The sequence below is a fragment of the Hemitrygon akajei genome, chromosome 1, assembly GCF_048418815.1.
Source record: "Hemitrygon akajei chromosome 1, sHemAka1.3, whole genome shotgun sequence".
Lineage (NCBI taxonomy): Eukaryota > Metazoa > Chordata > Chondrichthyes > Myliobatiformes > Dasyatidae > Hemitrygon > Hemitrygon akajei.
Window position 1 is genome coordinate 24,760,753 of NC_133124.1, and position 27,390 is coordinate 24,788,142.

The 27,390-nt window shown below is 44.5% G+C and overlaps 1 protein-coding gene across 7 annotated transcripts in view; it reads left to right on the forward strand.

The window, feature by feature from the left end:
* The window catches only part of LOC140724770 (lethal(3)malignant brain tumor-like protein 4), a 403,124-nt gene that overhangs the window by 261,323 nt on the left and 114,411 nt on the right, over positions 1-27,390 (forward strand). For all 7 annotated transcript variants that reach the window (XM_073039328.1, XM_073039363.1, XM_073039353.1 and 4 more), the window contains one exon: positions 1,153-1,350. In XM_073039328.1, coding sequence (XP_072895429.1) covers positions 1,153-1,350 — 198 coding nt within the window. The remainder of the gene's footprint in view (positions 1-1,152; positions 1,351-27,390) is intronic.

The window sequence follows — 27,390 nt, forward strand, 5'->3', positions numbered from 1 at the left end:
CCATGCAATCTGACAGAGTTTGAGCAGTTTTGTAAAGAAGAATGGGGAAAAATTGCAGTGTCCAGATGTGCAAAGCTGATAGAGACCTATCCACACAGACTCAAGGCTGTAATTGCTGCCAAAGGTGTATCTACTAAATACTGACTTGAAGGGGGTGAGTAATTATGCAATCAGTTATTTTGTGTTTAATAATTGTAATAAATGTAGACCAATTTGTAGAAATGTGTTTTCACTTTAACACAAATGAGTCGTTTCTGTTGATCAGTGTCAAAAAATCCAAATTAAGAAACAACACATTGTATTCCATCTGGGTAGCCTCCAACATGATGGCATTAACATCAATTTCTCAAACTTCTGGTAATGCCCCCCCTCACCATTCCCCATCCCCTTTTCCCTCCCTCAGCTTATCTCCTTGCCCACCCATTGCTTCCCTCTGGTGCTCCCCCCCCCCCACCTTTCTTTTCTTCCATGGCCTTCTGTCCTCTCCTATCAGACTCCCCCTTCTCCAGCCCTGTATCTTTTTCACCATAAAACTTCCCAGCTCTTTATTTCATCCCTCCCCCTCCAGGTTTCATCTATCACCTTGTGTTTTTCTCTCACCCCTTTCCCACCTTTTACATCTACTCCTCACCATTTTCCTCCAGTCTGGCCAAAGGGTCTTGACCTGAATTGTCAACTGTACTCTTTTCCGTAGATGCTGCTGGCCTGTTAAGTTCCTCCAGCATTTTGTGTGTGTTGCCTGGATTTCCAGCATCTGCAGATTTTCTCTTGTTTCAAATTAAATCCACTGTGTTTCAATGTTGTACAACAATAAAATGTAAAAACTTCCTAGGGGGTGAATATTTTTATAGGCACTGCATATGTGCCCAACGTCCTTGGAATTAAAGACGATTTTTAAACAACTTGTATTTAGCACTTCTGTGTAGTCTTGAACCATCATTGAGAATGTGGATGTCTTTGGAGCCTATATAAATGTCCAATGTTGGCACCAGGCTTGAAATACAAAAAATTCCATTCTCCAATGAAATCAATGCTCACCTTCTTCTTACAGATGTGGTCAGTCAAATGGTTGAAATTGGTGTTTCAAGAGCTTGTTATTACATAGATTTTGTTGGAAAGCTTGTTGAATCTTTCTTGTTTCATATGTTACAGAAAATGTCCTACTCCCGGTTGTAATGGGTCTGGCCACATAACTGGAAAATACACGGCACACCACCGACTCTCAGGTTGCCCTTTAGCTGAACAGAACCAGCTCAAGGTCAAAATAGAACCACAGGATGATGAGGGGCCCACTGACAATAAATCAGTATTATCATTCATTCAACGCAAAAGGACCAAACAACAGAACAGGTAATAAAACATACTAGTCATTTAATAAGAAGCAAGGTTTTATTGACAGAAAATTCAAAGTGTGTAACCTGATGACAAGAAAATGTATTGGTGAATGAGAGAGGAGTTAATCTGGAAAACAACAGTCTTTCCACACTAAGTTAAACTCAAGAAAATATTACTGAATATTTCAAAGAGCATTATTGAGAACAACTAGGCTTCACAATGCTGTACCCCTGTATGGATTAACCTTTGATACAGATGGGGACATCAATATATAGTTTCTGAAATAGATTTTTAATTTGCTTATGGGATGCAATTGCTGCAATTTGGAATACAGTGAATTCCAGTTAATTGGGCCAACGGTTAATCGGGGAGCTGCTTATTTGGGACAACTCTTAAAGAACAAAAACGAATTGAGAAAATAGCAGGGATTCCCTTGGTTTATTTGGGACACTATGCCACTTAATTTGGACAGAAAACTGCTTCCAAACAGTTTGTAAATAACAATATTCTTTGCATTTCTGGTCAGATGCTAACTGCATTTCATTGGCCTTGTATCTGTACTCGGCACAATGACAATAAAGCTGAATCTAATCTAATCTAACTAGTGACAGATGCATGCACCTTTGTGGCCATTGGAGACTACACCATGCTGGGAGTGAAGAGTTTTTAAATAGCGTCAGTCGCTTGTGTCTGTGTTCAGAAAGCTGAGATTTTTGTCACTGATAGTTGGTGAGAACTAAGCAGTAAGACAACTCAGAACTATTTTGCTCACTGCAGTTTCAAGCATTCAGGTCTGGAGATGCCCGGAACAGCTGGTAGTGAAAAATAAACTATTTCACTACTACACAAGTTAGGAACTACGAAGAATCTGAAGGTATCGACAATCAGATGAATGTTATAATAAAAATGAATATTTGAAGCATGCAATCATCAATAGCATTGTATGAAGGCAATCCATTTTCTGCACTGATTTTGTTCATTTATAACACAGGAGCCCACCAAGGCAGTGTCCTAAGCCCCCTCCTTTACTCTTTGTACACCAATGACTATGTCGCCACCCACAGCTCCAATCAGCTACTTAAAATTGCTAACGATACTACATTGATTGGCCTTTTCTCAAATAATAACGAGGCAGCCTACAGAGAAGTCATCACTCTGACACAGTGGTGTCAAGAAAACAACCTCTCCCTCGATGTCACAAAAACAAAGGAGCTGGTTGTGGACTACAGGAGAAACGGAGGCAGGCTCTCCCCTATTGACATCAATGGATCTGGGGTTGAGAGGGTGAACAGGCTTTCCCTGGGAAACACATCACCGAGGATTTCACTTGGTCTGTACATACCGGCTGTGTGGTGCAAAAAGTACAACAGCTTCTCTTTCATCTCAGACGGTTGAAGAAGTTCCCAAATCGTAAGAACTTTCTACGGAGGCACAACTAAGAGCATACTGACTGGCTGTATCACTGCCCAGTATGGGAACTGTACTTCCCTCAATCGCAGGACTCTGCAGAGAGTGGTGCAGACAGCCCAGCGCATCTGCGGATGTGAACTTCCCACTATTCAAGACTTTCTCAGCGACAGGTACAGAAAAAGGACCTGAAGTTTCATTGGGGACCTGAGTCACCCCAACCACAAACTGTTCCAGCTGCTTCCATCTGGGAAATGGTACCACAGCATTAAAGCCAGGACCAACGGGCTCTGGCATAGCTTCTTCCACTAGGCCATCACCAGGTGGCTGTAGATGGTTCATATTCTGAATGGAGGATGGTGACCAGTGGTGTCTCCGCAGAGATCTGTTTACGACCCCTCCTCTTTGTGACCTGGATGAGGAAGTAGAAGAGTGGGCTAGTAAGTTTGCTGATGACACGAAAGTTGGGAATGTTGTGGATAGTCTGTAGGGCTGTCAGAGGTTAAAGCAGGACATTGATAGGATGCAGAACTGGGCTGAGAAGTGGCAAATGGAGTTCAACCCAGATAAGTGTAAAGTGGTTCATTTTGGTAGGTCAAATTTGAAGACAGAATATAATATTACTGGTAAGACTATTGGCAGTGTGGAGGATCAGCAAGATCCTGGGGTCCATGTCCGTAGGACACTCAAAGCTGTTACACAGGTTGACGGTGTTGTTAAGAAGGCATACGGTGTGCTGGCCTTCATCAACTGCGGGATTGAGTTCAAAAGCCGTGAGGTGATGTTACAGCTATATAAAACCTTAGTTAGACCCCAGTTGGAGCACTGTGTTCCCTTCTGGTCACCTCATTACAGGAAGGATGTGGATACTATAGAGCACAGAGATTTTACAAGCTTCTTGCCTGGATTGGGGAGCATGCCTTATGAGAATAGGTTCAGTGAACTCAGCCTTTTCTCTTTGGAGTGACAGAGGATGAAAGGTGATCTGATAGAGGTGTATAAGATGATGAGAGGCATTGATTGTGTGGATAGTCAAGAGGCTTTTTCCCAGAGCTGAAATGGCTAACATGAGGGTCATGGTTTTAAGGTGCTTGGAAGTAGGTACAGGGGGGATGTCAGAGTTAGGATTTTCACACAGAGAGTGGTGGGTGTGTGGAATGACCTGTCGGCAAGGGTGATAGAAGTGGATGCACTGTGGTCTTTTAAGAGTTTCTTCGGTACATGGTTTAGAAAAATAGAGGACTATGTGGTAGGGAAATTCTTGGCAGCTTCTAAAGTAGGTTACATGGCCAGCACAACATTGTGGGCCAAAGGGCCTGTAATGTGCTGTAGATTTCTTTGTTTCTGTGTTTCAATTCAATTCAATTTACGTTCAATCAAAAGAATGTGGGGGTATTGAATTAATACACAGTTTTATAGTACTGCGGCGACCCACTTCCCAGCGCACTCGAACCGGCTCACAAAGCGGCGCGCGCCAGCATTGAGGCCGGTCCCAAAGAGGGCACCAAGCCTGCTTCACCAGCAAGGGGAAAAGCCCACGCGCGGGACAGGACTGTGAATACGCGCTCCCTACAGCATTCCCGCCCGGGGAGGGCGGGATCAGGAAGGCTTTAAAACGAGGCCGCAAAGTTTGAATAAACCTCTTTTGCAACTGTAGCTCGCCGACTCCATGTCGTTATTTCAGCGCTGCGTGTAGCGCACCGCTACAATTGATGACCCTGACGGCCCAAACGATATTTGGACTGGAGATGAATGACACCGCATCTGTTCATGCAGTTTCGTTAAAACTGCCAAGCTTCTGGACGCTATGACCTCACCTATGGTTCCAGCAAGCAGAAGCCCAATTCCACATTCGGCAGATAACCTCGGAGGACACACGTTACTACTACGTGGTGAGCTCCCTCGACCAGGAAACAGCGCCCCAGGTTGAGGAGTTCATACAGTCGCCCCCGGAGGACGGCGAATACACAGAATTCAAAGCCTTGCTCTTAAGGACTTTCAGACTCGCACGGCGCGAGCGAGCTGTCCGCTTACTGCACCTGGATGGTTTGGGGGACAGGCCACTATCGGCTTTGATGAACGAGATGCTGTCCCTGGCCGGAGGTCACAAGCCCTGCCTCACGTTTGAGCAGGCATTCCTGGAGCAGCTGCCCGAGGACATACGCCTGCTGCTGTCCGACGCGGATTTCAGCGACCCCCGGAAGGTGGCGGCCCGGATGCACGTGCTGTGGAAAGCCAAGAAGGAGAGTGGGGCATCCATCACACAGATCACCAGGCCACATTCCCAGCAACAAACCAGACCAGGCCCGTCCGCAGAGCCCGCTAACCCCAGAGGCAGGGGTGAGGAGACCAACGAACAATGGTGCTTCTACCACCAGCGGTGGGGCGCAGAAGCCCGCTGCTGTAGCCCACCCTGCAAGTTCCCGGGAAACGCCAGGGCCAACCGCCGCTGATGGCTATGGCGGCTGGCCATCGGGATAGCCTCCTGTATGTCTGGGACAAGCAGTCGGGACGCCGTTTTTTGGTCAACACCGGAGCCGAGATCAGCGTCTTACCTCTGACGAGTTACGACACCCACAACAGAGAACAGGATCCCACCCTGACGGCCACAAATGGCAGCACAGTAAGGACCTATGGCACCCGTACGGTGCGGCTACAGTTCGGCTCCAGCCAGTTCACGTGGGACTTCACACTGGCCACCGTAGCCCAACCGCTCCTGGGAGCGGATTTTTTGCGAGCTCACAGCCTACTGGTCGACTTGCCCAGGAAGAGACTAGTCCACGCCGAGACCTTTCAAACGTTCTCCCTGGGTGAAGCCCAGTTGCCGGCCCCACACCTAGACTCCATCACGCTGTCCGACAACGACTTTACCAGAGTCCTGGCAGATTTCCCATCAGTTCTGGCACCACAGTTCACAGCAGCCATGCCCAGACACGGCGTACAGCACCACATCCTGACCCAGGGACCACCCCTCCACGCCCATGCTCGGCGGCTTCCCCCGGACAAGCTCCGGCTGGCGAAGGAGGAGTTCAAGAGGATGGAGGAATTGGGGATCATACGGCGGTCCAACAGCCCATGGGCCTCCCCCCTGCACATGGTGCCCAAAGCAACAGGGGGCTGGAGACCATGCGGCGACTACCGCAGGCTGAACGAAGCTACAACACCGGACCGCTACCCTGTGCCACACATTCAGGACTTTGCAACAAACCTGCATGGCGCACGGATCTTCTCCAAGGTAGACCTCGTCCGGGGATACCATCAAATTCTGATGCATCCGGACGATGTCCCCAAAACGGCTCTTATCATCCCTTTTGGCCTTTTCGAGTTCTTCCGCATGCCGTTCGGCCAAAAGAATGCCGCACAGATGTTTCAGCGGTTAATGGACGTGGTGGGATGCGACCTGGACTTCGCTTTCATCTATTTGGATGACATCCTCATAGCCAGCAGCAGTCGTCAGGAGCATCTGTCCCACCTCCGTCAACTCTACCCCCGACTGAGTGAATACGGCCTGACAATCAACCCGGCCAAATGCCAGTTCGGGCTTGACACCATCAACTTCCTGGGCCACAGGATTACTAAAGATGGGGCAACCCCTCTGCCCACCAAGGTAGATGCAGTCCGCCATTTCCCCCGACCCAACACAATCAAAGGCCTTCAGGAATTCGTGGGTATGGTAAATTTCTACCACCGCTTCCTCCCTTCAGCTGCCCGAATCATGCGCCCCCTGTTCGCCCTGATGTCGGGTAAGGGCAAGGACATTACCTGGGACGAGGAGTCCGCCGCCGCTTTCATTAAAACCAAAGAAGCCTTGGCGAACGCTGCGATGCTAGTGCACCCCAGAACGGACGTCCCTACTGCCCTCACAGTGGATGCATCTAACACGGCAGTCCGTGGAGTGCTGGAACAACTCATCAAGGGTCGCTGGCAACCACTGGCGTTTTTCAGCAAACACCTGCGACCACCCGAGCTCAAATACAGTGCTTTCGACTGGGAACTGTTGGCACTATTCCTGGCAATCCGGTATTTCAGGTACTTCTTAGAAGGTAGGCCCTTCACCACGTTCACGGACCACAAACCGCTTATCTTTGCATTCACGAAAGCATCCGGCCCCTGGTCATCCCACCAGCAGCGACATCTGTCCTATGTCTCCGAATACACGACGGATGTCCGGCATGTCTCGGGAAAGGACAATGTCGTGGCGGACGCCCTCTCCCGCCCTAACATCCAAGCCCTGTCCCGGGGGTAGACTATGAAGCACTGGTGGAGGTGCAGCAGGCAGACGAGGAGATCCCTAGTTACAGAACTGCAGTCTCCGGTTTGCAGCTCCAGGACCTCCCCGTAGGCCCAGGTGAGAGGACCCTACTCTGTGACATCACCACTAGCCAACACCACCCCGTCGTTCTGGTGGCGGCGCGTTTTCAACTCCATTCACAACTTAGCGCACCCCTCCATCAGGACAACCGTCTGGATGGTAGCCAACAGGTTTGTTTGGCACGGACTCTGCAAGCAGGTCAGTGAATGGGCCAAAACGTACATGCACTGCCAAACAGCCAAGGTGCAGTGGCACACCAAAGCCCTGCCGCAGCAGTTCCAACCCACCCACCGGCGTTTCGACCACATTCATGTGGGTATCGTGGGCCCCCTGCCAGTGTCACGAGGAGCGCGGCACCTCCTGACTATCGTGGACTGGTTCACAAGATGGCCAGAGGTGGTCCCGCTCACCGACACCACCTCCGAATCTTGCGCCCCAGCACTGATTGCCACCTGGGTATCTCGCTTTGGTGTACCGGCCCACATTACCTCCAACAGAGGCGCCCAGTTCACCTCCAGCCTGTTGTGAGCCATGGCCAGCCTTTTGGGGACACAGCTGCACCATGTAACTGCCTACCACCCACAGTCGAACGGACTAGTTGAGCGTTTCCACCATCACCTGAAGTCGGCTCTCATGGCCCGCCTCAAAGGGCCTAACTGGGTGGACGAGCTTCCCTGGGTCCTGCTCGGAATCCGCACGGCGCCCAAAGAAGATCTGCACACCTCGTCGGCCGAGTTGGTGTACGCCGCACCCCTGGTCGTCCCAGAAGAGTTCATACCAGCCCCACGGGGGCAAGAGGAAGAACCCGCAGCAGTCCTGGGCAGACTACGCGAGAGGCTCAGTAACCTGGCCCCCATACCCACTTCACAGCATGGACAGAACCCGACCTGCGTACCCAAAGACCTGCAAAACTGTAAGTTTGTTTTTGAACGACGGGGCAGACACCGGGCAGCGCTACAGCGGCCCTACGAGGGGCCGTTTACGGTGATCAGAAACAACGGGTCCTCATTCGTGCTGGACTTTGGGGGGAAAGAGGAGGTTTTCACGGTGGACCGACTCAAACCGGCCCATGTGGACTTGGCGCAGCCGGTCGAGATTCAGGCATCGCAGCGCAGAGGCCGACCTCCCAAACAGAGTCCGACCCAGACTGTGGACATTGGGGGGTGTATTGCCGGTTCTGGGGTCAGTGGGGGGGGGTTATGTGGCAACCCACTTCCCAGCGCACTCGAACCGGCTCACAAAGTGGCGAGCGCCGGCATTGAGGCCAGTCCCAAAGAGGGCGCCAAGCCTGCTTCACCAGCAAGGGGAAAAGCCCGCACGTGGGACGGGACTGTGAATACGCGCCCCCTACAGCATTCCCACCCGGGGAGGGCGGGATCAGGAAGGCTTTAAAGCGAGTCTGCAAAGTTTGAATAAACCTCTTTTGCAATTGCAGCTCACCGACTCCGTGTCATTATTTCAGCGCTGCGTATAGCGCACCGCTACAGTACTGTGTAGCTGTAGTTTTATTTAAATACAAAATTTGTCACTCAGTTAAATGTAGTTTGTCTTTTCTATGCCATTTTAATTTCTTCCATGAGACTTCAGCTAATTGGGGCAGTCGCATAAGTGGGCCAAAATGTACTGATCCCAACGTGTCCCAACTCTATTTATCTCCTGACAAAGGGTCTCATTCCAAAATGTCAGCTCTTTATTTCTCTCCATAGGTGCTGCCTGTACTGCTGAGTTCCTCAGTGTGTGTTGTTCTGGAATAGTTGTTAGCTTATTTTTCCAGCAATTTTTAAATAATCGGAAGTTTAAAAGAATGAAAATCACAATGTTATACATTCTAATTCCATTTATAATTAAGGGTGTTTAGAACATGTGGAACTACCTGATAAATGTCAAAAGACATATTGATGAATGACCCAAGCTCATATGGGAAATAAAATGTCTTTCTGAATTAATTTACATTGAATCTCAGGAAAAATCTCTGTAAACCAAAGTCACTTTTGTTTCTAATACAGGAGAGCATGTCATATTTGTATAGAAATGATCATTCCTTGTTGGTTTAATCTCCACAAAGATCCAGCCCATGCATTTCATCACTCCACACTTACTACAGAAATATGTTTTTGTAAAAGTTTAGAACAGCTAATCCTTACCTTTTATAGGTTTATTTTGAAAAATGCATTTTAGCTTTTCTCTTCCACTGACGGCTGCATTATCCAGTTCTATTTTATATACAGTGGATTCCAGTTAATTGAGCCACCTGTTAATCAGAGCAGCTGCTTATTTGGGTCAATTCTTAAAGAATAAAAATACCAATGGAGGAAATGGGCAGGATTCCCTACATTTATTTGACACACTATGCTGCTTAATTGGGACGGACTGTTACCGAATAGTTTCGAATTAGCGTCAGTCACATGCACTTTCGTGGCCTATTTTCACTGGTCTAAGTGCTCCCTTAAAAGATGTTCCCGTCAAGTTATTAGCAGTTTTCAGTCCATTGTTGCTGGAGACGTTAATACAGCTTTTCTGTCTAAAGTCTCTCCAAAGTTCTGTCGACACATCCAGGTGAGCAGACGGGGAGATAGCATACTCGACCACTGCTCTTCCACCACGCTTACAAAGTGCTTCTCTGTCCACAGTTTGGGAAGTTGGATCATTCCTCCTTCTTTCTTCTACCCGTGTACAGGCAGAAGCTGAAATAAGAGGCCGCCATAGTTAAAGCAGTCCACTTCCACTGTTGGTCCGACCAATCCGTCTGCATGCTATAAGACTGCTTTGATGATGTTAGCTGGAATGTCTTTCATGATGAGGATTGAAGATCAGTACCAAGGCATATGATTTAGTGGCCATTACAGAAACCTGATTGTAAGGTGGAGATGACTGGGAATTAAATATCCAAGGGTATCAGGTAATATGGAAAGATAGGCAGGAAGGCAGAGGAGGTAGGGTGGCGCTCTTAGTTAAGGATGAGATCAGGGCAATTGTGAGAGATGATATAAAATCTATGGAGCAGAATGCTGAGTCCATCTGGGTAGAAATTAAGAATAGTAAAGGGAAAAAAATCACTGGTGGAAGTTGTCTATAGGCCACCTAATAATAATATTGCAGTGGCAGAGGTGATTAACCAAGAAATAAATGAGGCTTGTAAGAATGGAACGGCAGTTGTCCAGGGGGATTTTAACTTCCACATGGATTGGGTGAATCAGGTTGGTCAAGGAAGTCTTGAGGAGGGCTTCATAGAATGCATCCGTGATGGCTTTCTTGAGCAGCATGTTAGTGAACCTACAAGGGAAAATACTATCTTAGATCTAGTCCTGTACAATGAGACAGGTAAGATTAACGATCTTGTAGTCAGGGATCCTCTTGGAAAGAGTGATCATAGTATGATTGAATTTTGCATACAGCTGGAGGATGAAATTGTTAGGTCTAAAACTAGTGTATTATGCTTGAACAAGGGAGACTAAAACAAGATGAGGGAAGAGTTGGCTAATATGGATTGGGAGCACAGGCAATTTGGTAGGACAGTTGAGAAACAGTGGAATACTTTCAAAGAGATTTTTCACAGTGCTCAACAAAAGAATATTCCAGTCAAAAGTAAGGACAGTAAGTGTGGGGAGAGAGCCAGCCTTGGATAACTAAGGAGAAAAAAGATAGTATCAAGTTAAAAGCTCATGTGTAGAAAGTCGCAAAGAGTATGTGTACAAAATCGCAAAGAGCAGTGGGAGACTGGAGGATTGGGAAAACTTTAAAAAGTAACAAGGAACAACTAAACAAGAAATAAGGAAAGGGAAGATAGAGTATGAAAGTAAATTAGCACAAAATATAAAAACAGATAGCAAAAGTTTTTATAAATATATAAAGCAGAAGAGGGTGGCTAAAGTCAACGTAGGTCCCTTGGAAGACAATAAGGGGAAATTGATATTGGGTGATAAGGAAATGGCTGAGGCATTGAAAGACTATATTGTGTTGGTCTTCACAGTGGAGGATAGGTCTAATATGCCAAAGAATGATGTTATGGACGAAATGGGAGGTGAGGACCTCGATAAAATCTGAATCACTAAAGGATAGTGATGAGCAAACTAGAGGGCCTGAAGGTAGATAAGTCCCTTGGTCCTGATGGGATGAATCCCAGAGTGCTGAGGGAATTGGCTGAGGTTATAGTAGATGCGTTGGTAATCATTTACCAAAATTCTCTAGACTCTGGGCAGGTCCCGGTGGATTGGAAGACAGCAAATGTCATGCCACTTTTTAAAAAAGGATGTAGGCAAAAGATGGGCAACTATAGGCCAGTTAGCTTAACATCTGTAGTTGAAAAAATGCTTGAAGCCGTCATTAAGGAAGAAATAGTGAAACATTTAGAAAGGAGTGGTTCCATTAGACAGACACAGCTTGGATTCAGAAAGGGCAGGTCCTGTTTGACAAACTTACTGGAGTTCTTTGAGGACATAATGAGTCCAGTGGATAGAGGGAACGGGTGGATGTCATATTCTTGGATTTCCAGAAGGCGTCCGATAAGGTGCCATACAAGTGACTTATAAATAAGATACGGATGCATGGAGTTGGAGGAAGTGTATTAGCATGGATAGTGGATTGGTTAACCAATAGAAGGCAGAGAGTTGTAAGGAATAATAGAAGAGCAGATTATTATTTAAATGGTGAAAGATTGCAGCATGCTGTTGTGCAGAGGGACTTGGGAGTGCTTGAGCATGAATAGCAAAAAGTTAGCTTGCAGGTACAACGGGTTATTAAGAAAGCAAACAGAATGTTGGCCTTCATTGCTAGAGGGATTGAATTCAAGAGCAGGGAGATCATGCTGCAACTGTACAGGGTACTGGTGAGGTCACACCTGGAGTATTGTGTGCAGTTCTGGTCTCCGTACTTGAGGAAGGATATACTGGCTTTGGAGGCAGTGCAGAGGAGGTTGACCAGGTTGATTCCAGGGATTAAGGGGTTAACCTATGAAGAGAGATTGAATCGCCTGGGACTAAACTCTCAGGAATTCAGAAGAATGAGAGGGGATCTTATAGAAACATACAAAATTTTGAAAGGTATAGAATAGATAGAAGTAAGAAAGTTGTTTCCATTGGTTGAGGAGATGAGGAGAAACTGTTTTTCCCAGAGAATGGTGACTCTGTGGAATTCTCTGCCCAGGGAAGCCGTTGAGGCTTCTTCACTAAATATATTTATGATACAGTTAGATAGATTTTTACATAGTAGGGGAATTAAGGACCGAATGGTCTACTTCTGCACCTATTGTCTATTGTCTATAATTAAGGGTTATGGGGAAAAGGCAGGTAAATGGAGCTGAGTTTACGGACAGATCAGCCATGATCTTATTGAATGGCGGGGCAGGCTCGATGGGCTGGATGGCCTACTCCTGCTCCTATTTCTTATGTTCTTATGTACCTAAAAAGACCAAGGTAACATGCCTGAATGACTGGCATCCTGTCGCACTCACCTCAATAATAAGTAAATGCTTTGAGAGGTTGACCAAGGACTACATTTGCAGCATGTTACCACCCACACAACTGATCGACAGACAACACAGTAGCCGCAGCTCTACACACCATCTTTACACATCTTTTGACATCAATAACCGATGGAAGCTAACCCCTATTGACATCAGTGGATCTGGTATTGAGAGGGTGAACAGCTTTAAGTTCCTTGGCATAAACATCACTGAGAATCTCATGTGGTCTGTACATACCGGCTGTGTGGTGGAAAAAGCACAACAGCACCTCTTTCACCTCCAATAGTTGAAGAAGTTCGGCATGAGTCCCCATATCGTAAGAACTTTCTACAGGGGCACAATTGAGAGCACCCTGACTGGCTGCATCACTGCCTGGTATGGAAACTGTATTTCCCTCAATCACAGGACTCTGCAGAGAGTGGTGCGGACAGCCCAGGGCATCTGCGTACGTGAACTTCCCACAATTCAGGACATTTATCAAGACTGGTGCGTAAAAAGGGCCTGAAGAATCATTGGGGCCCCGAGTCAACCCAACCACAAACTGTTCCAGCTGCTACCATCCGGGAAACAGTACTGAATCATTAAAGCCAGGACCAACATGCTCCAGGACAGCTTGTTCCACCAGGCCATCAGACTGATTAACTCACATTGATCTGAGTGTATTCTTCATTACATTGACTGTTCTATTTATTATAAATTACTATGATTGTACATTGCACATTTAGACAGAGACATAACGTAAAGATATTTACTCCTCATGTATGTGAAGGATGTAAGAAATAAAGTCAATTCAGTTCAATTTAGTTATAATTTAATGTGACAAAATCATTTATTTGTCATAGTGCCGTGGTTCATGCTAGCTTTGGAGGCGGTGCAGAGGAGGTTCACCAGGTTGATTCCAGAGATGAGGGGGTTAGACTATGGGGAAGAGATTGAGTCGCCTGGGACTGTGTTTGCTGGAATTCAGAAGGATGAGAGGAGATCTTTTAGAAACATATAAAATTATGAAAGGGATAGGTAAGATAGAGGCAGGAAAGTTGTCTCCACTGGTAGTTGAGACTAGAACGAGGGGACATAACCTCTAGATTCAGGGAAGTAAATTTAGGATGTAGATGAGGAGAAACTGCTTTTCCCAAAGAGTGGCAAATCTGTGGAATTCCCTGCCCAATGAAGCAGTGGAGGCTACCTTGGTAAATATATTTAAAACAACTTTGGATTGATTTTTGCATAGTAGGTGAATTAAGGGTTATGGGGAAAAGGCAGGTAGGTGGAGATGAGTCCATGGCCAGATCAGCCATGATCTTATTGAATGGCAGAGCAGGTTCAACGGGCCAGATGGCCTACTCCTGCTCCTAATTCTTATGTTCACGATATCAGTTTAGTTGACTGGACTTTATTCTTCTTAAAAAAACCAAAGAGAGGGCATACAACAGTGCAAAAATTAGTAAGAAAGTAGAGGATTCAGAAGCTTTTAAAAACCAGCAGAAGACAATTAAAAAGCCAGAACAACACACACAGAGTGCTGGAGTAACTCTGCAGGTCAGGCAGCATCTATAGAAGTGAATAAACAGTTGATATTTCGGCTGAGACCCTTCTTCAGGACAGAATAAGAAGGTGGAGCAAAGGGAAGGAGGGTAGCTAGAAGGCAAAGTCAGGTGGGTTGGAAAAATAAAGGGCTGGAGAAGAATAAATCTAATAGGAGAGAGAGGAAAGTCATAAAGAGAGAAAGGATGAAATATGAAGGTAAGCTAGCCAATAATATAAAAGAGGATACAAAAAGTTTTTTCAGATGTACAAAGAGTAAAAGAAAGGCAAGAGTAGATATCAGACCACTGGAAAATGATGCTAGAGAGGTAGTAATGGAGAACAAAGAAATGGTAGATTGATTTAATAATTATTTGCACCTGTGGCTAAGTTAGCAGATGGTACAAAGATAGGTAGAGGGGGAGGTACTGTTGAGGCAGCAAGGTGTCTGCTGAAGAACATAGACGGATTGGGGGGGATGGGCAAAGAGGTAGCAGATGGAATGTAATGTAGGGATGTGCATGGTCATGCACTTTGGCAGAAGGAATAAAAATGTGGACTATTTTCTAAATGGGGAGAAAGTTCAAAAATCAGAGGTGCAAAGAGATTTGGGGGTCCTTGTGCAGGATTCCCTAAAGGTTAACTGACAGGTTGAGTCGGTGGTAACGAAGGCAAATGCAGTGTTAGCATTGACTTCGAGAGGACTGGAATACGAAAGCAAGGATGTCATGCTGAGGCTTTATAAGACGTTGATCAGACATGACCAAGTTTGGGCTCCTTATCTTAGAAAAGATGTGCTAGCATGGGGGTGGGGTGGGGGGGGTCCAGAGGAAATTTTCATGAATGATCCCAGGAATGAAATGGTTAACATAGGAGTGTTTGAGTGTTTGGACCAGTACTCACTGGAGTTTAGAAAAATGAGGGGGGGGATCTCAATGAAACCTATTGAATATTGAAAAGCCTATGTTGAGGCTCTATAAGGCACTCATGAGACCACACTTGGAGCATTGTGTGCAGTTTTGGGCTCGTTATTTTAGAAATGATATACAGGTGTTCCCCCCCCTTTATTAAGGTAGAGCGTTCCTATGAAACCTTTCTTAAGCCGAAATGGCGTAGAGCAAAGAACCATTCATTTATATGGAGAAAATTTTCATAAAAGTGAAAATCCTCTTTGTAATTAGGGGTACTGATTGTGTATGATCAGCCATGATCACAGTGAATGGCGATGCTGGCTAGAAGGGCCGAATGGCCTACTCTTTGCACCTACTGTCTATTGTAATGCAAAATCAGGTTACTAATGTAGGTCTTTTGTAGAAGTGAAGTGGTGTAAAGCGAACATTTGTAAAGCGGGGACACCTGTACTGACGTTGGAGAGGATTCAGGGAAGGGTCATGAGATTGGTTCCAGGAATGAAAGGGTTACCATATGAGGAATGTCTGGCAGCTCTTGGGCTGTATTCCCTGGAGTTCAGGAGAATGAGGGGGGATCTCATAGAAACATTCCGAATGTTAAAAGGCCTGAACAGATTAGATATGGCAAAGTTATTTCCCATGGTAGGGGATCCCAGGATAAGAGGACACAACTTCAGAATTGAAGGACACTTTAGAACTGAGATACAGAGAAATTACTTTAGTCAGAGGGTGGTAAATCTGTAGAATTTTTTGCAACGGGCAGCTGTGGAGGCCAAGTCATTGGGTGTATTTAAGGCAGAGATAGATAGGTTCTTGATGAGCCAGGGCATCAAAGTGTATGTGGTGAAAGCAGGGGAGTGGGGATAACTGGAGGAATTGGATCAACCCATGACTGAATGGCGGAGCAGACTCAATGGGCCGAATGGCCTACTTCCATTCCTATATCTTGTTGTCTTATGGTAGAGTGGATGCAGAAAAGATGTTTGCTGTAGTGAGGGAGTCTAGGGCCAGAGGGCACAGCCTCAGAATTGAGCAACATCATTTAAAACAAAAGATGAGGAGGAATTTCTTTAGCCAGACAGTGGTGAATCTATGGAATTCAATGCCACAGGCCACTGTGTAGAGCAAGCCATTGGGCATATTGAAGATGGAGCTTGATAATTTCTTGATTAATCAGGACTTATTACGTTATGGGGAGAAGTCAAGAATGGGGTTGAAAGAGGTAATAAATGGAATGGCAGAGCAGACTAGATGGGCCAAATGGTCTTTGTCCAGAGTAATTTCTTCATTGAAACCAGCTTTCAGATGTGAACCTCATTGTTCATTATTTAATATATATCTTTCTGAAGTACCAAGACTGCACATAGAGCTGTAATTTAGTTGCTGATAAAGACCAGCGCATTCTGGTATGCATGCAGTTGAGCAACAAATATAATCTATGAGCAGGTTTGGATAATGCAAGCATCATTACCAGAACACAAAGTTGCACTCTCCTTTGGCAGTTAGCAAGTCATGCAGGTCTTAACCTTACAATAAGCTGCTGACGCATTGCTACAGATTTGACTCAACATGCATAACATTATTCTTATGAATTCTAAAACAAAATTGCTATTGATTCTTAGCCCCTCGTGTTAAGATGTTACCTCCATTATTATGATATATTAACTGGCTATCATTATTCTGTGTTACTCAAAATAAAGTTCAATGTATGTTAGCAACCTTTATCCAAAGATAAAAAAGTTCAAAGTAAATTTATTATCAAAATACACATATGTCACCATATACAAACACTGAGATTCATTTTCTTGTGGGTATACTCAACAAATCTATAGAATATTAACCATAACAGAATCAATGAAAAGCCATCCAGCTTGGGCGTTCAACCAGAATGCAGAGAACAACAAACTGAAACTACAAAATAAAAAGCAATAATTATTGAATTAAATTGGCTTTATTTCATACATCCTTCACATACATGAGGAGTAAAAATCTTTATGTTACATCTCCATCTAAATGTGCAATCATGGTAATTTATAATAAATAGAACAGTCAGTGTAATATAGAGCACACTCAAATCAGCATGAGTTCATCGGTCTGATGGCCTGGTGGAAGAAGCTGTCCTGGAGCCTGTTGGTCCTGGCTTTTATGCTGCGTTACCGTTTCCCGGATGGTAGCAGCTGGAATAGATTGTGGTTGGGATAGTTTGGGACCCCAATGATCCTACATGCCCTTATTACACACCTGTCCTTGTAAATATCCTGTATCATGGGAAGTTCACAACTACAGATGCGCTGGGCTGTCCACACCACTCTCTGCAGAATCCTGCGAATAAGGAAGGTACGGTTCCCATACCAGGCAGTGATGCAGCCAGTCAGGATGCTCTCAATTGTGCCCCTGTAGAAAGTTCTTAGGACTTGGGGGCCCATATCAAACTTCCTCAACCGTCTGAGGTGAAAGAGGTGCTGTTGTGCCATTTTCACCACACAGCTGATGTGTATGGACCAAGTGAGGTCCTCGGTGATGTGGATGCCAAGGAACTTAAAGCTGTTTACCCTCTCAACCCCAGATCCATTGATGTCAATATGGGCTAGCCCATCTCTAATCCTCCTGTAATCCAGAACCAGCTCTTTTGTTTTTGCAACTTTGAGGGAGAGGTTGTTTTCTTGACACCACTGTGTCAGAGAGATAACTTCTTCCCTGTAGGCCACCTTGTTATTGTTTGAGATAAAGCCAATCAATGTAGTGTCGTCGGCAAATTTAATTAGCAGGTTGGAGCTGTGGGTGACGATACAGTTATGGGTGTACAGGGAGTGAAGAAGGGGACTTAGTACACAGCTCTGAGGGGCTCCTGTATTGAGAGTCAGAGGGTTGGAGGTGAGGGAGCCCACTCTTACAACCTGCTGGCGATCTGACAGGAAGTCCAGGATCCAGCTGCACAAGGCAGGGTCAAGGCCGAGGTCTCTGAGCTTCTCGTTGAGCCAATATTGAGAACATGAGATAAAGAGTCCTTGAAAGTGAGTCCATTGGTTGTGGAAACAGTAAATTGATGGGGCAACTGAGGTTACCCCTTTGGTTTAGGAGCCTGATGGTTGAGGGGTAGTAACTGTTCCTGAACCGAATGGTGTAAGTCCTGATTCAGAAGGATAACTGCATCTTAGTTACAATAACCTTTTCTATTGACTTTTGTGATTTCACTAATACTTGAACCATGTCCTGACAACCGATGGAACCTTGAGGAAATTAGGGATAGATAATGGTTAGGCCTGTCGATGGAGTCATGCAACACAGAAACAGGTCATTTAGCCCACGTTGTCCAAGCCAGTTATTTCTGTCTTGTTGTATGCAACCAATAGATTCACCATAAACTGAAATATAACTTAATTCACCATAAGACCATAAGGCATAGGAGCAGAATTAGGCCATTTGGCCCATCGAGTCTGCTCCACCATTCAATTATGGCTGATCCTTTTTTCTATCTCCTCCTTAAACCCACTTCCAGGTCTTCTCCCCGTAACCTTTGATGCCATGTCCAATGAAGAACCTATCAATCTCTGCTTTAAATACACCCAACAACCTGGCCTCCACAGCTGCTTGTGATAATGAATTCCACAAATTCACCACCCTCTGGCTAAAGAAATTTCTCCGTATCTCTGTTTTAAATGGATGCCCCTCTGTCCTGAGGCTGTTCTCTCTTGTCCTAGACTCCCCCACCATGGGAAACATCCTTTCTACTTCTACTCTGTCTAGGTCTTTCAATATTCGAAAGGTTTCAACGAGATCTCCCCTCATCCTTCTAAATTCTAGTGAGTACAAACCCAGAGCCATCAAAGGTTCCTCGTATGATAACTCTTTCTTTCCCGGAATTATCATCCCCTGAACTCTCTCCACTGCCAGCTCATATTTTCTTAGATGAGGAGCCCAAAACTGTTCACAATACTCAAGGTGAGGCCTCACCAGTGCCTTATAAAGCCTCAGCATCACATCCGTGCTCTTGTATTCTTGACCTTGAGCTGAAATAAAACACATTTTGCTGAATTTTCTGGACCCTTTGCAAGGGTTCCTCAGTATAGTATCCTTGACCCATCCATCTTCAGTTGGTTCATAAATGATGTGACTTCAATCGTAAGGTCAGAAGTAAGAATGTACAGTAGGTTGATGATTGCAAGTCCTCAGATGATGAAGATGTCCACACCCAAATGCAGCAAGACCTGGGAAATAGAAGGTGAGAAATATTCACACAACAGAAATATCAGGCAATGATGACATCCAGCATAAAAAAATCCAGCTGTCACCCCCTGACATTCATCAGTATCACCATCAGTGAATCCCCATTGACCAGAAACTGAAATGGAGTAGCCATATATATAGTGTGGCTGTTAGATTAGGTTAGAGGCTAAGAAACACAAAAGATTCTGCAGATGCTGGAAACCCAGGGTAATACACACAAAATGCGAGAGGAATTTTGACACTTTCGATAGGTTCTATGCATGGAAGTAAAATGATGAAGTGTCAAAATAAAACCTCAAAAAATATCATAGCTATATTTAACACACACAAAATGCTGGAGGAACTCAGCAGTTCAGGCAGCATCTATGGAGAGGGATAACGAATCAATGTTTTGGTTGAGATCCTTCATCAGGATAAGCTAAAAAGCCTCGGACAGAAACATCTACTCTTTATTCATTTCTTAGAGGCTAGGAATCCTTCTGTGAGTAACTTGCCTCTTAACTCCTTAAATTATGTCTCCTATGTACAAAGCTGAAGGAGTAGAATGCAATAGCCTCCACTTTCCTAAATGCATGCAGCTTCAACAACTGTCAAGAACCTCAACAGCATATAGAAAGTGGTAGCTCACTGATAGGCTTACCATCCACAACCATTCATTTACTACAACACTGATGCACAGTTACAGCAGTTTGTACTATCTCCAGGATGCACTGCAGCAACAAACAATGACTTCCTAAACAGTGTGGTCCAAACACACAATCTCTACCAGCTAAAAGGAAAAGCGCAGCAAAGGCATGGGAATACCACCACGTGAGGTTGTCCTCCAAGCCGTAGACCGTCCCAACTTCAATATCACTGTTCCTTCACTGTCGCTGGGTCAAATTTCTGGCACTCCCTCCCTAACACTATTGTGGGCATACCCACACACCTCAAGGACTGAAGCGGCTCAAGAAGGTAGTTTACAACCTCCTTCTCAAAGGTAGTAAAGAATGGGAAATGAAATGCTGGCTCAGCCCATGAAGCCCACATCCTTTGAATGAATAAAATAGTTCAGAATGGGAAGATCGTTTCATTGAGAACCTGTAGCCTTGTTCTCAGTACATCACAATACAACTCAGTCAGGTAGTGATGTTCTTTCAGTTGACCTCAAATCCTGTCATCTGCAACACGATCCAGAGGGTGGCCATGAGAGGAGACCTCAGAATTACAGTATATGGCCAAGCGATAAATCATGAGTAGAAAAACAAAATGACAACAGTGACATAGTGTTGAAAATACCAGTTTGGGAAGTGAGGTTGACTTAACTGTTTCTAATTCAACATAGCACCATTCTTTCTTAAAAGTTCATAACCTCTTTTCCAAATAATTATGCCAAACACATCTACAAATATAATCTAAATTCTCTAAGAAACTATTCGAGTTGAATATCATAAACATGAGAGAATCTACAGATGCTGGAAATCCAGAGCAACACGCACAAAATGCTGGAGGAACTCAGCAGGTCAGGCAGCATCTGTGGAAATGGATAAGCAGTCAATGTTTTGGGCCTTGAATCGTCTTTAACCAAAACGTCATTTCCATCAATGCTGCCTGACCTGCTGAGTTCCTCCAGCATTTTGTGTGTGTGTTGCCCTAGATGAAAATGGCGGTAAAAGGGGAATAAAAGACTGGCATTGTATCCTACCTTTCACATCCCGAGGATATCTACCTCACAGCTAAGGAAGGAGTAAATATTCACATATAAATGTATTTATTATGTTGTGTCTTTAATGATGTTAAAGGTTGTATGCTAGCCAGAACACTGAGTGCCCTTCTCTCCATGGATACACTGTGGAATCCTTACATCTGTTCGAATTGGCTAACATCTCTTTTTAACATTTCATACAAAACATGAAACTCAGGTCATAAGACCATAAAACATAGTAGCAGAATTAGTTCATTCAGTCCATTGGTTCTGCTCTGCCATTTTGTCACGACTGATTTATTTTCTCTCTCAACTCTATTTTCCTGCCTTCTCCACGTAACTGTTGAAGCCTCAGGGTTGTATATGGTGACATCTATGTACTTTGATAATAAAGTTAACTTAATCAAGAACCTTTCAACCAACATACCCAATGACAGAGACGATAAGACATAGGAGCAGAATTAGGCCATTTGGCCCAAACTCAGGGCAGCCTTGCAGAATGACTTGGCCTCCACAGCTGTTTGTGGCAAATTCACTGCACTCTGGCTAAAGGAACTCCTCGCTACTGTTTTTAAAAAAAATTCTTTTATTCTGAGGGTGTGCCGTCTGGACCTGGACTTCCCCACCACTGGGAACATCCTCCCCACATCTGCTCTATCCAGGCCTTTCATTATTCAGTAGGTTTCAATGAGATTTCCCCTGTCCTTCCAAATTACAGCAAGTACCATTCCAAAGCCATTATATATTGGCCCTTTCATCCCTGGGATCATTCTCATAAGTCTCCTCTGGACCCTCTCCGATACCGGCACATGCTTCATAAGAAAGTCAGAGTGCAAGTAGAACAGGATAAAAATTATGAGTGCCTGGAAGATCATGACAAGAGTCATTCTGCAGAGGGGTCACTCAATTTGCTAACAGTGCCACTCTGAAGGAGCAGTGGGGCTGATCAAGGGGCACATTGAGGGGGAGGCCAGGCTGATAGTGAGTTGGGCTGACATTTGATTGGCACAATGTGACCTTCTACTGCACTTGATATGTTGAATGGTGTATCATGCATGTCATTCTGCATATGAATTAGGTTTCTTGGCTCCTCGAGCCTCCTCTGTTACTTAATATCATGGCTGATCGTATTATTCCCATCTACGTGGCAGCGTAGCGGTTAGCATAATGCTTAATATCACCAGCGATAAGTAGATCAGATGACTGTGGCTCTGTTCCCTCTGCTGTCTCAGGAGTTTCTACGTTCTCCCCGTGATAGAGTGGGTTCCCTTGGGTGCTTTGGATTCCTCCCAAATTTTCCAAAAAACATATGGATTAGGGTTAGCAAGTTATGGGCATGCTATGTTGGTACCAGAAGCATGGTGACATCAGCAGGCTGCCCCCAGCATACCTTCTTTTCTTTAGTCATTGATGCAAAAACGGTGCACTTCAATGATGTTTCAATGTACATGTGACAAATAAAGCTAATCTTTATGTTTGTGATATGTTTTTTAATATAATATTTCTATTTTTGCATGATTTTAAATCTATTCAATATATGTATACTGTATAAAGTGTACTGAATAAAATTTACTTATTTATCATTATTATTTTATTTTTTCTCTTCTATATTATGTATCGCATTGAACTGCTGCTGCTAAGCTAACAAATTTCACATCACATGCCGGTGATTCTGAAATTATGGTGCTACTTTTAATTAAAAGAGAGGCAGAAATTCCTCAGAAGTTTGGGAAAGTTGACTGAATAGTTATATAACCATATAACAATTACAGCATGGAAACAGGCCATCTCGGCACAGACTAGAAGGGCCGAGATGGCCAGTTTCCGTGCTGTAATTGTTATATAGTTATATGTTACACAACTGTTCAGTCAACTTTCCCAAACTTCTGAGGAATTTCTGCCTCTCTTTTAATTAAAAGTAGCACCATCATTTCAGAATCACCGGCATGTGACGTGAAATTTGTTAACTTAGCAGCAGCAGTTCAATGCGATGTTCTATGAGTCTGTGGTGGCCAGTGCTATCATGTTTGCTGTTGTGTGCTGGGGCAGCAGGCTGAGGGTAGCAGACACCAACAGAATCAACAAACTCATTCGTAAGGCCAGTGATGTTGTGGGGGTGGAACTGGACTCTCTGACGGTGGTGTCTGAAAAGAGGATGCTGTTCAAGTTGCATGCCATCTTGGACAATGACTCCCATCCACTCCATAATGTACTGGTTAGGCACAGGAGTACATTCAGCCAGACTCATTCCACCGAGATGCAACACTGAGCGTCATAGGAAGTCATTCCTGCCTGTGGCCATCGAACTTCACAACTCCTCCCTCGGAGTGTCAGACACCCTGAGCCAATAGGCTGGTCCTGGACTAATTTCCACTTGGCATAATTTACTTATTATTATTTAATTATTTATGGCTTTATATTGCTATATTTCTACCTATTCTTGGTTGGTGCGACTGTAATGAAACCTAATTTCCCTCAGGATCAATAAAGTATGTCTGTCTGTCTGTCTGTCAATACATAATATAGAAGAGAACAAATAAAATAATAATAATGATAAATAAGTAAATTTTATTCAGTACACTTTATACAGAATACATATATTCAATAGATTTTAAATCATGCAAAAACTGAAATATTATATTAAAAAAGAGGTAGCGTCCAAGGGTTCAATGGCCATTTAAAAATCGGATGGCAGAGGGGAAGAAGCTGATCCTGAATTGTTGACTGTGTGTCTTCAGTCTTCTGTACCTCATACCTGATGGTATCAGTGAGAAAAGGGTATGCCCTGGATGCTGGAGGTCCTTAATAATGGACACTGCCTCTTGAAGATGTCCTGGGTAATTTGTGGACTAGTACTCAAGATGGAGCTGACTAAATTTACAACCCTCTGCAGCATCTTTCAGTCCTATACAGTGGTTGCTCCATACCAGACAGTGATGCAGCCTGTCAGAATGCTCTCGACGGTACATTTATAGAGGTTTTTGAGTGTATTTGTTGACATACCAAATCTCTTCAAACTATAGCCGCTGTCTTGCCTTCTTTATAACTGCATTGATATATTGGGACCAGGTTAGATCCTTAGAGATCTTGATACCCAGGAACTTGAAAATGCTTACTCTCTTCACTTCATATCCCTCTATGAGGATTGGTATATGTTCCTTCATCTTACCCTTCTGGAAGTCCACAATCAGCTCTTTTGTCCTGATAAAAAGACAAAAAGCTGGCAGAACTCAGCAGGCCAGACAGCATCTATGGGAGGAGGTAGTGACGACGTTTCGGGCCGAAACCCTTCATCAGGAGGGTTTCCTGATGAAGGGGTTTGGCCCGAAACGTCATCACTACCTCCTCCCATAGATGCTGTCTGGCCTGCTGAGTTCTGCCAGCATTTTGTGTTTTTATTTATTTCCAGCATCTGCAGATTCACTCGTGTTGCTTTTGTCCTGATGTTGAGTGCCAGGTTATTGCTACGGCGCCACTCCACAAGTTGGTATATCCCACTCCTCTACGCCCTCTCGTCACCACCTGAGGTTCTACCAACAATGGTGGTATCGTCAGCAAATTTATAGATCATTTGGCTGATTGTACTACCCTCTCCTTTCACTGTGCAAGTTTACTCATACCCTGCTGGGGTCAAACATTTGATTTATAGTTTGTTAGCATCAATAGCAGCCCTGCACACTCCTGTCTTGACTTCTCCTGTCAAACTGGTTTTAAACTAAGTTCAGAAGATTTAAACTGTAATTGATAATAACACGTCTTTGGCGAGTGTAGGTGACAAGGAGGAATAGATGAGTAATGTTGTGTACACACAGTGGCAATTTTATTAGGTACACCTGCTCATCAATGCAAATTTCTAATCAGAAAATCATGTGGCAACAACTCAATGTATAAAAACATATAGACCTGGTCAGGAGGTTCAGTTGTTGTTCAGACCAGACATCAGAATGGGGAAGAAATGTGATCTAAGTGACTCTGAACATGGAATGCTTATTCATGCCAGACAGGGTGGTTTGAATATCTCAAAAACTGCTGATCTCCTGGGACCATGAGGGAGGATCTGGCCGAAGTTGACTGGAAGGATAGCCTAGCAGGGATGACAATGGAACAACAATGGCAGGTATTTCTGGGAATAATACAGAAGGTGCAGGATCAGTTCATTCCAAAGAGGAAGAAAGATTCTAAGGGGAGTAGGGGTCGACCGTGGCTGACAAGGGAAATCAAAGACAGCATCAAAATAAAAGAGAAGTATAACAGAGCAAAAATGAGCAGGAAGCCAGAGGACGGAAACTTTTAAAGAGCAACAGAGATAACTAAAAAGGCAATACAGGGAGAAAAGATGAGGTACAAAGGAAAGCTAGCCAAGAATATAAAGGGGGATAGTAAAAGCTTCTTTAGGTATGTGAAGAGGAAAAAATTAGTTAAGACCAAAGTTGGATCCTTGGAGACAGAAACGGGTGAATTTATTATGGAGAACAAGGAAATTGCAGATGAGTTGAACAGGTACTTTGGATCTGCCTTCACTAGGGAAGACACAAACAATCTCCCAGATGTAATAGTGGCCAGAGGACCTAGGGTAACAGAGGAACTGAAGGAAATTCATATAGGCAGAAAATCGTGTTGGGTAGACATAGAAACATAGAAACATAGAAAATAGGTGCAGGAGTAGGCCATTCAGCCCTTCGAGCCTGCACCACCATTCAGTATGATCATGGCTGATCATCCAACTCAGAACCCTGTACCTGCTTTCTCTCCATACCCCCTGATCCCTTTAGCCACAAGGGCCATATCTAACTTCCTCTTAAATACAGCCAATGAACTGGCCTCAACTGTTTCCTGTGGCAGAGAATTCCACAGATTCCCCACTCTCTGTTTGAAGAAGTTTTTCCTCATCTCCGTCCTAAAAGGCTTCCCCTTTATCCTTAAACTGTGACCCCTCACTCTGGACTTCCCCAACATCGGAAACAATCTTCCTGCATCTAGCCTGTCCAATCCCTTTAGAATTTTATACATTTCAATAAGATCCCCCCTCAATCTTCTAAATTCCAGTGAGTATAAGCCTAGTCGATCCAGTCTTTCTTCATATGAAAGTCCTGCCATCCCAGGAATCAATCTGGTGAACCTTCTCTGTACTCCCTCTATGGCAAGAATGTCTTTCCTCAGATTAGGGGACCAAAACTGCACACAATATTCTAGGTGCGGTCTCACCAAGGCCTTGTACAACTGCAGTAGAACCTCCCTGCTCCTGTACTCAAATCCTTTTGCTATTAATGCCAACATACCATTTGCCTTTTTCACCACCTGCTGTACCTGCATGCCCACCTTCAATGACTGGTGTACAATGACACCCAGGTCTCATTGCATCTCCCCTTTTCCTAATCGGCCACCGTTCAGATAATAATCTGTTTTCCTGTTCTTGCAACCAAAGTGGATAACCTCACATTTATCCACATTAAATTGCATCTGCCATGAATTTGCCCACTCACCTAAACTATCCAAGTCACCCTGCATCCTCTTAGCATCCTCCTCACAGCTAACACCGCCGCCCAGCTTCGTGTCATCCGCAAACTTGGAGATGCTGCATTTAATTCCCTCGTCTAAATCATTAATATATATTATAAACAACTGGGGTCCCAGCATTGAGCCTTGTGGTACCCCACTAGTCACTGCCTGCCATTCTGAAAAGGTCCCGTTTACTCCCACTCTTTGCTTCCTGTCTGCCAACCAATTCTCTATCCACATCAATACCATACCCCCAATACTGTGTGCTTTAAGTTTGCACACTAATCTCCTGTGTGGGACCTTGTCAAAAGCCTTTTGAAAATCTAAATATACCACATCCACTGGCTCTCCCCTATCCACTCTACTAGTTACATCTTCAAAAAATTCTATAAGATTCATCAGACATGATTTTCCTTTCACAAATCCATGCTGACTTTGTCCAATGATTTCACCTCTTTCCAAATGTGCTGTTATCACATCTTTGATAACCGACTCTAGCATTTTCCCCACCACCGATGTCAGACTAACCGGTCTATAATTCCCCGGTTTCTCTCTCCCTCCTTTTTTAAAAAGTGGGGTTACATTAGCCACCCTCCAATCCTCAGGAACTAATCCAGAATCTAAGGAGTTTTGAAAAATTATCACTAATGCATCCACTATTTCTTGGGCTACTTCCTTAAGCACTCTGGGATGCAGACCATCTGGCCCTGGGGATTTATCTGCATTTAATCCCTTCAATTTACCTAACACCACTTCCCTACTAACATGTATTTCCCTCAGTTCCTCCATCTCACTAGACCCTCGGTCCCTTACTATTTCCAGAAGATTATTTATGTCCTCCTTAGTGAAGACAGAACCAAAGTAGTTATTCAATTGGTCTGCCATGTCTTTGTTCCCTATGATCAATTCACCTGTTACTGACTGTAAAGGACCTACATTTGTCTTGACCAATCTTTTTCTTTTCACGTATCTATAAAAGCTTTTACAGTCAGGTTTTATGTTCCCTGCCAGCTTTCTCTCATAATCTTTT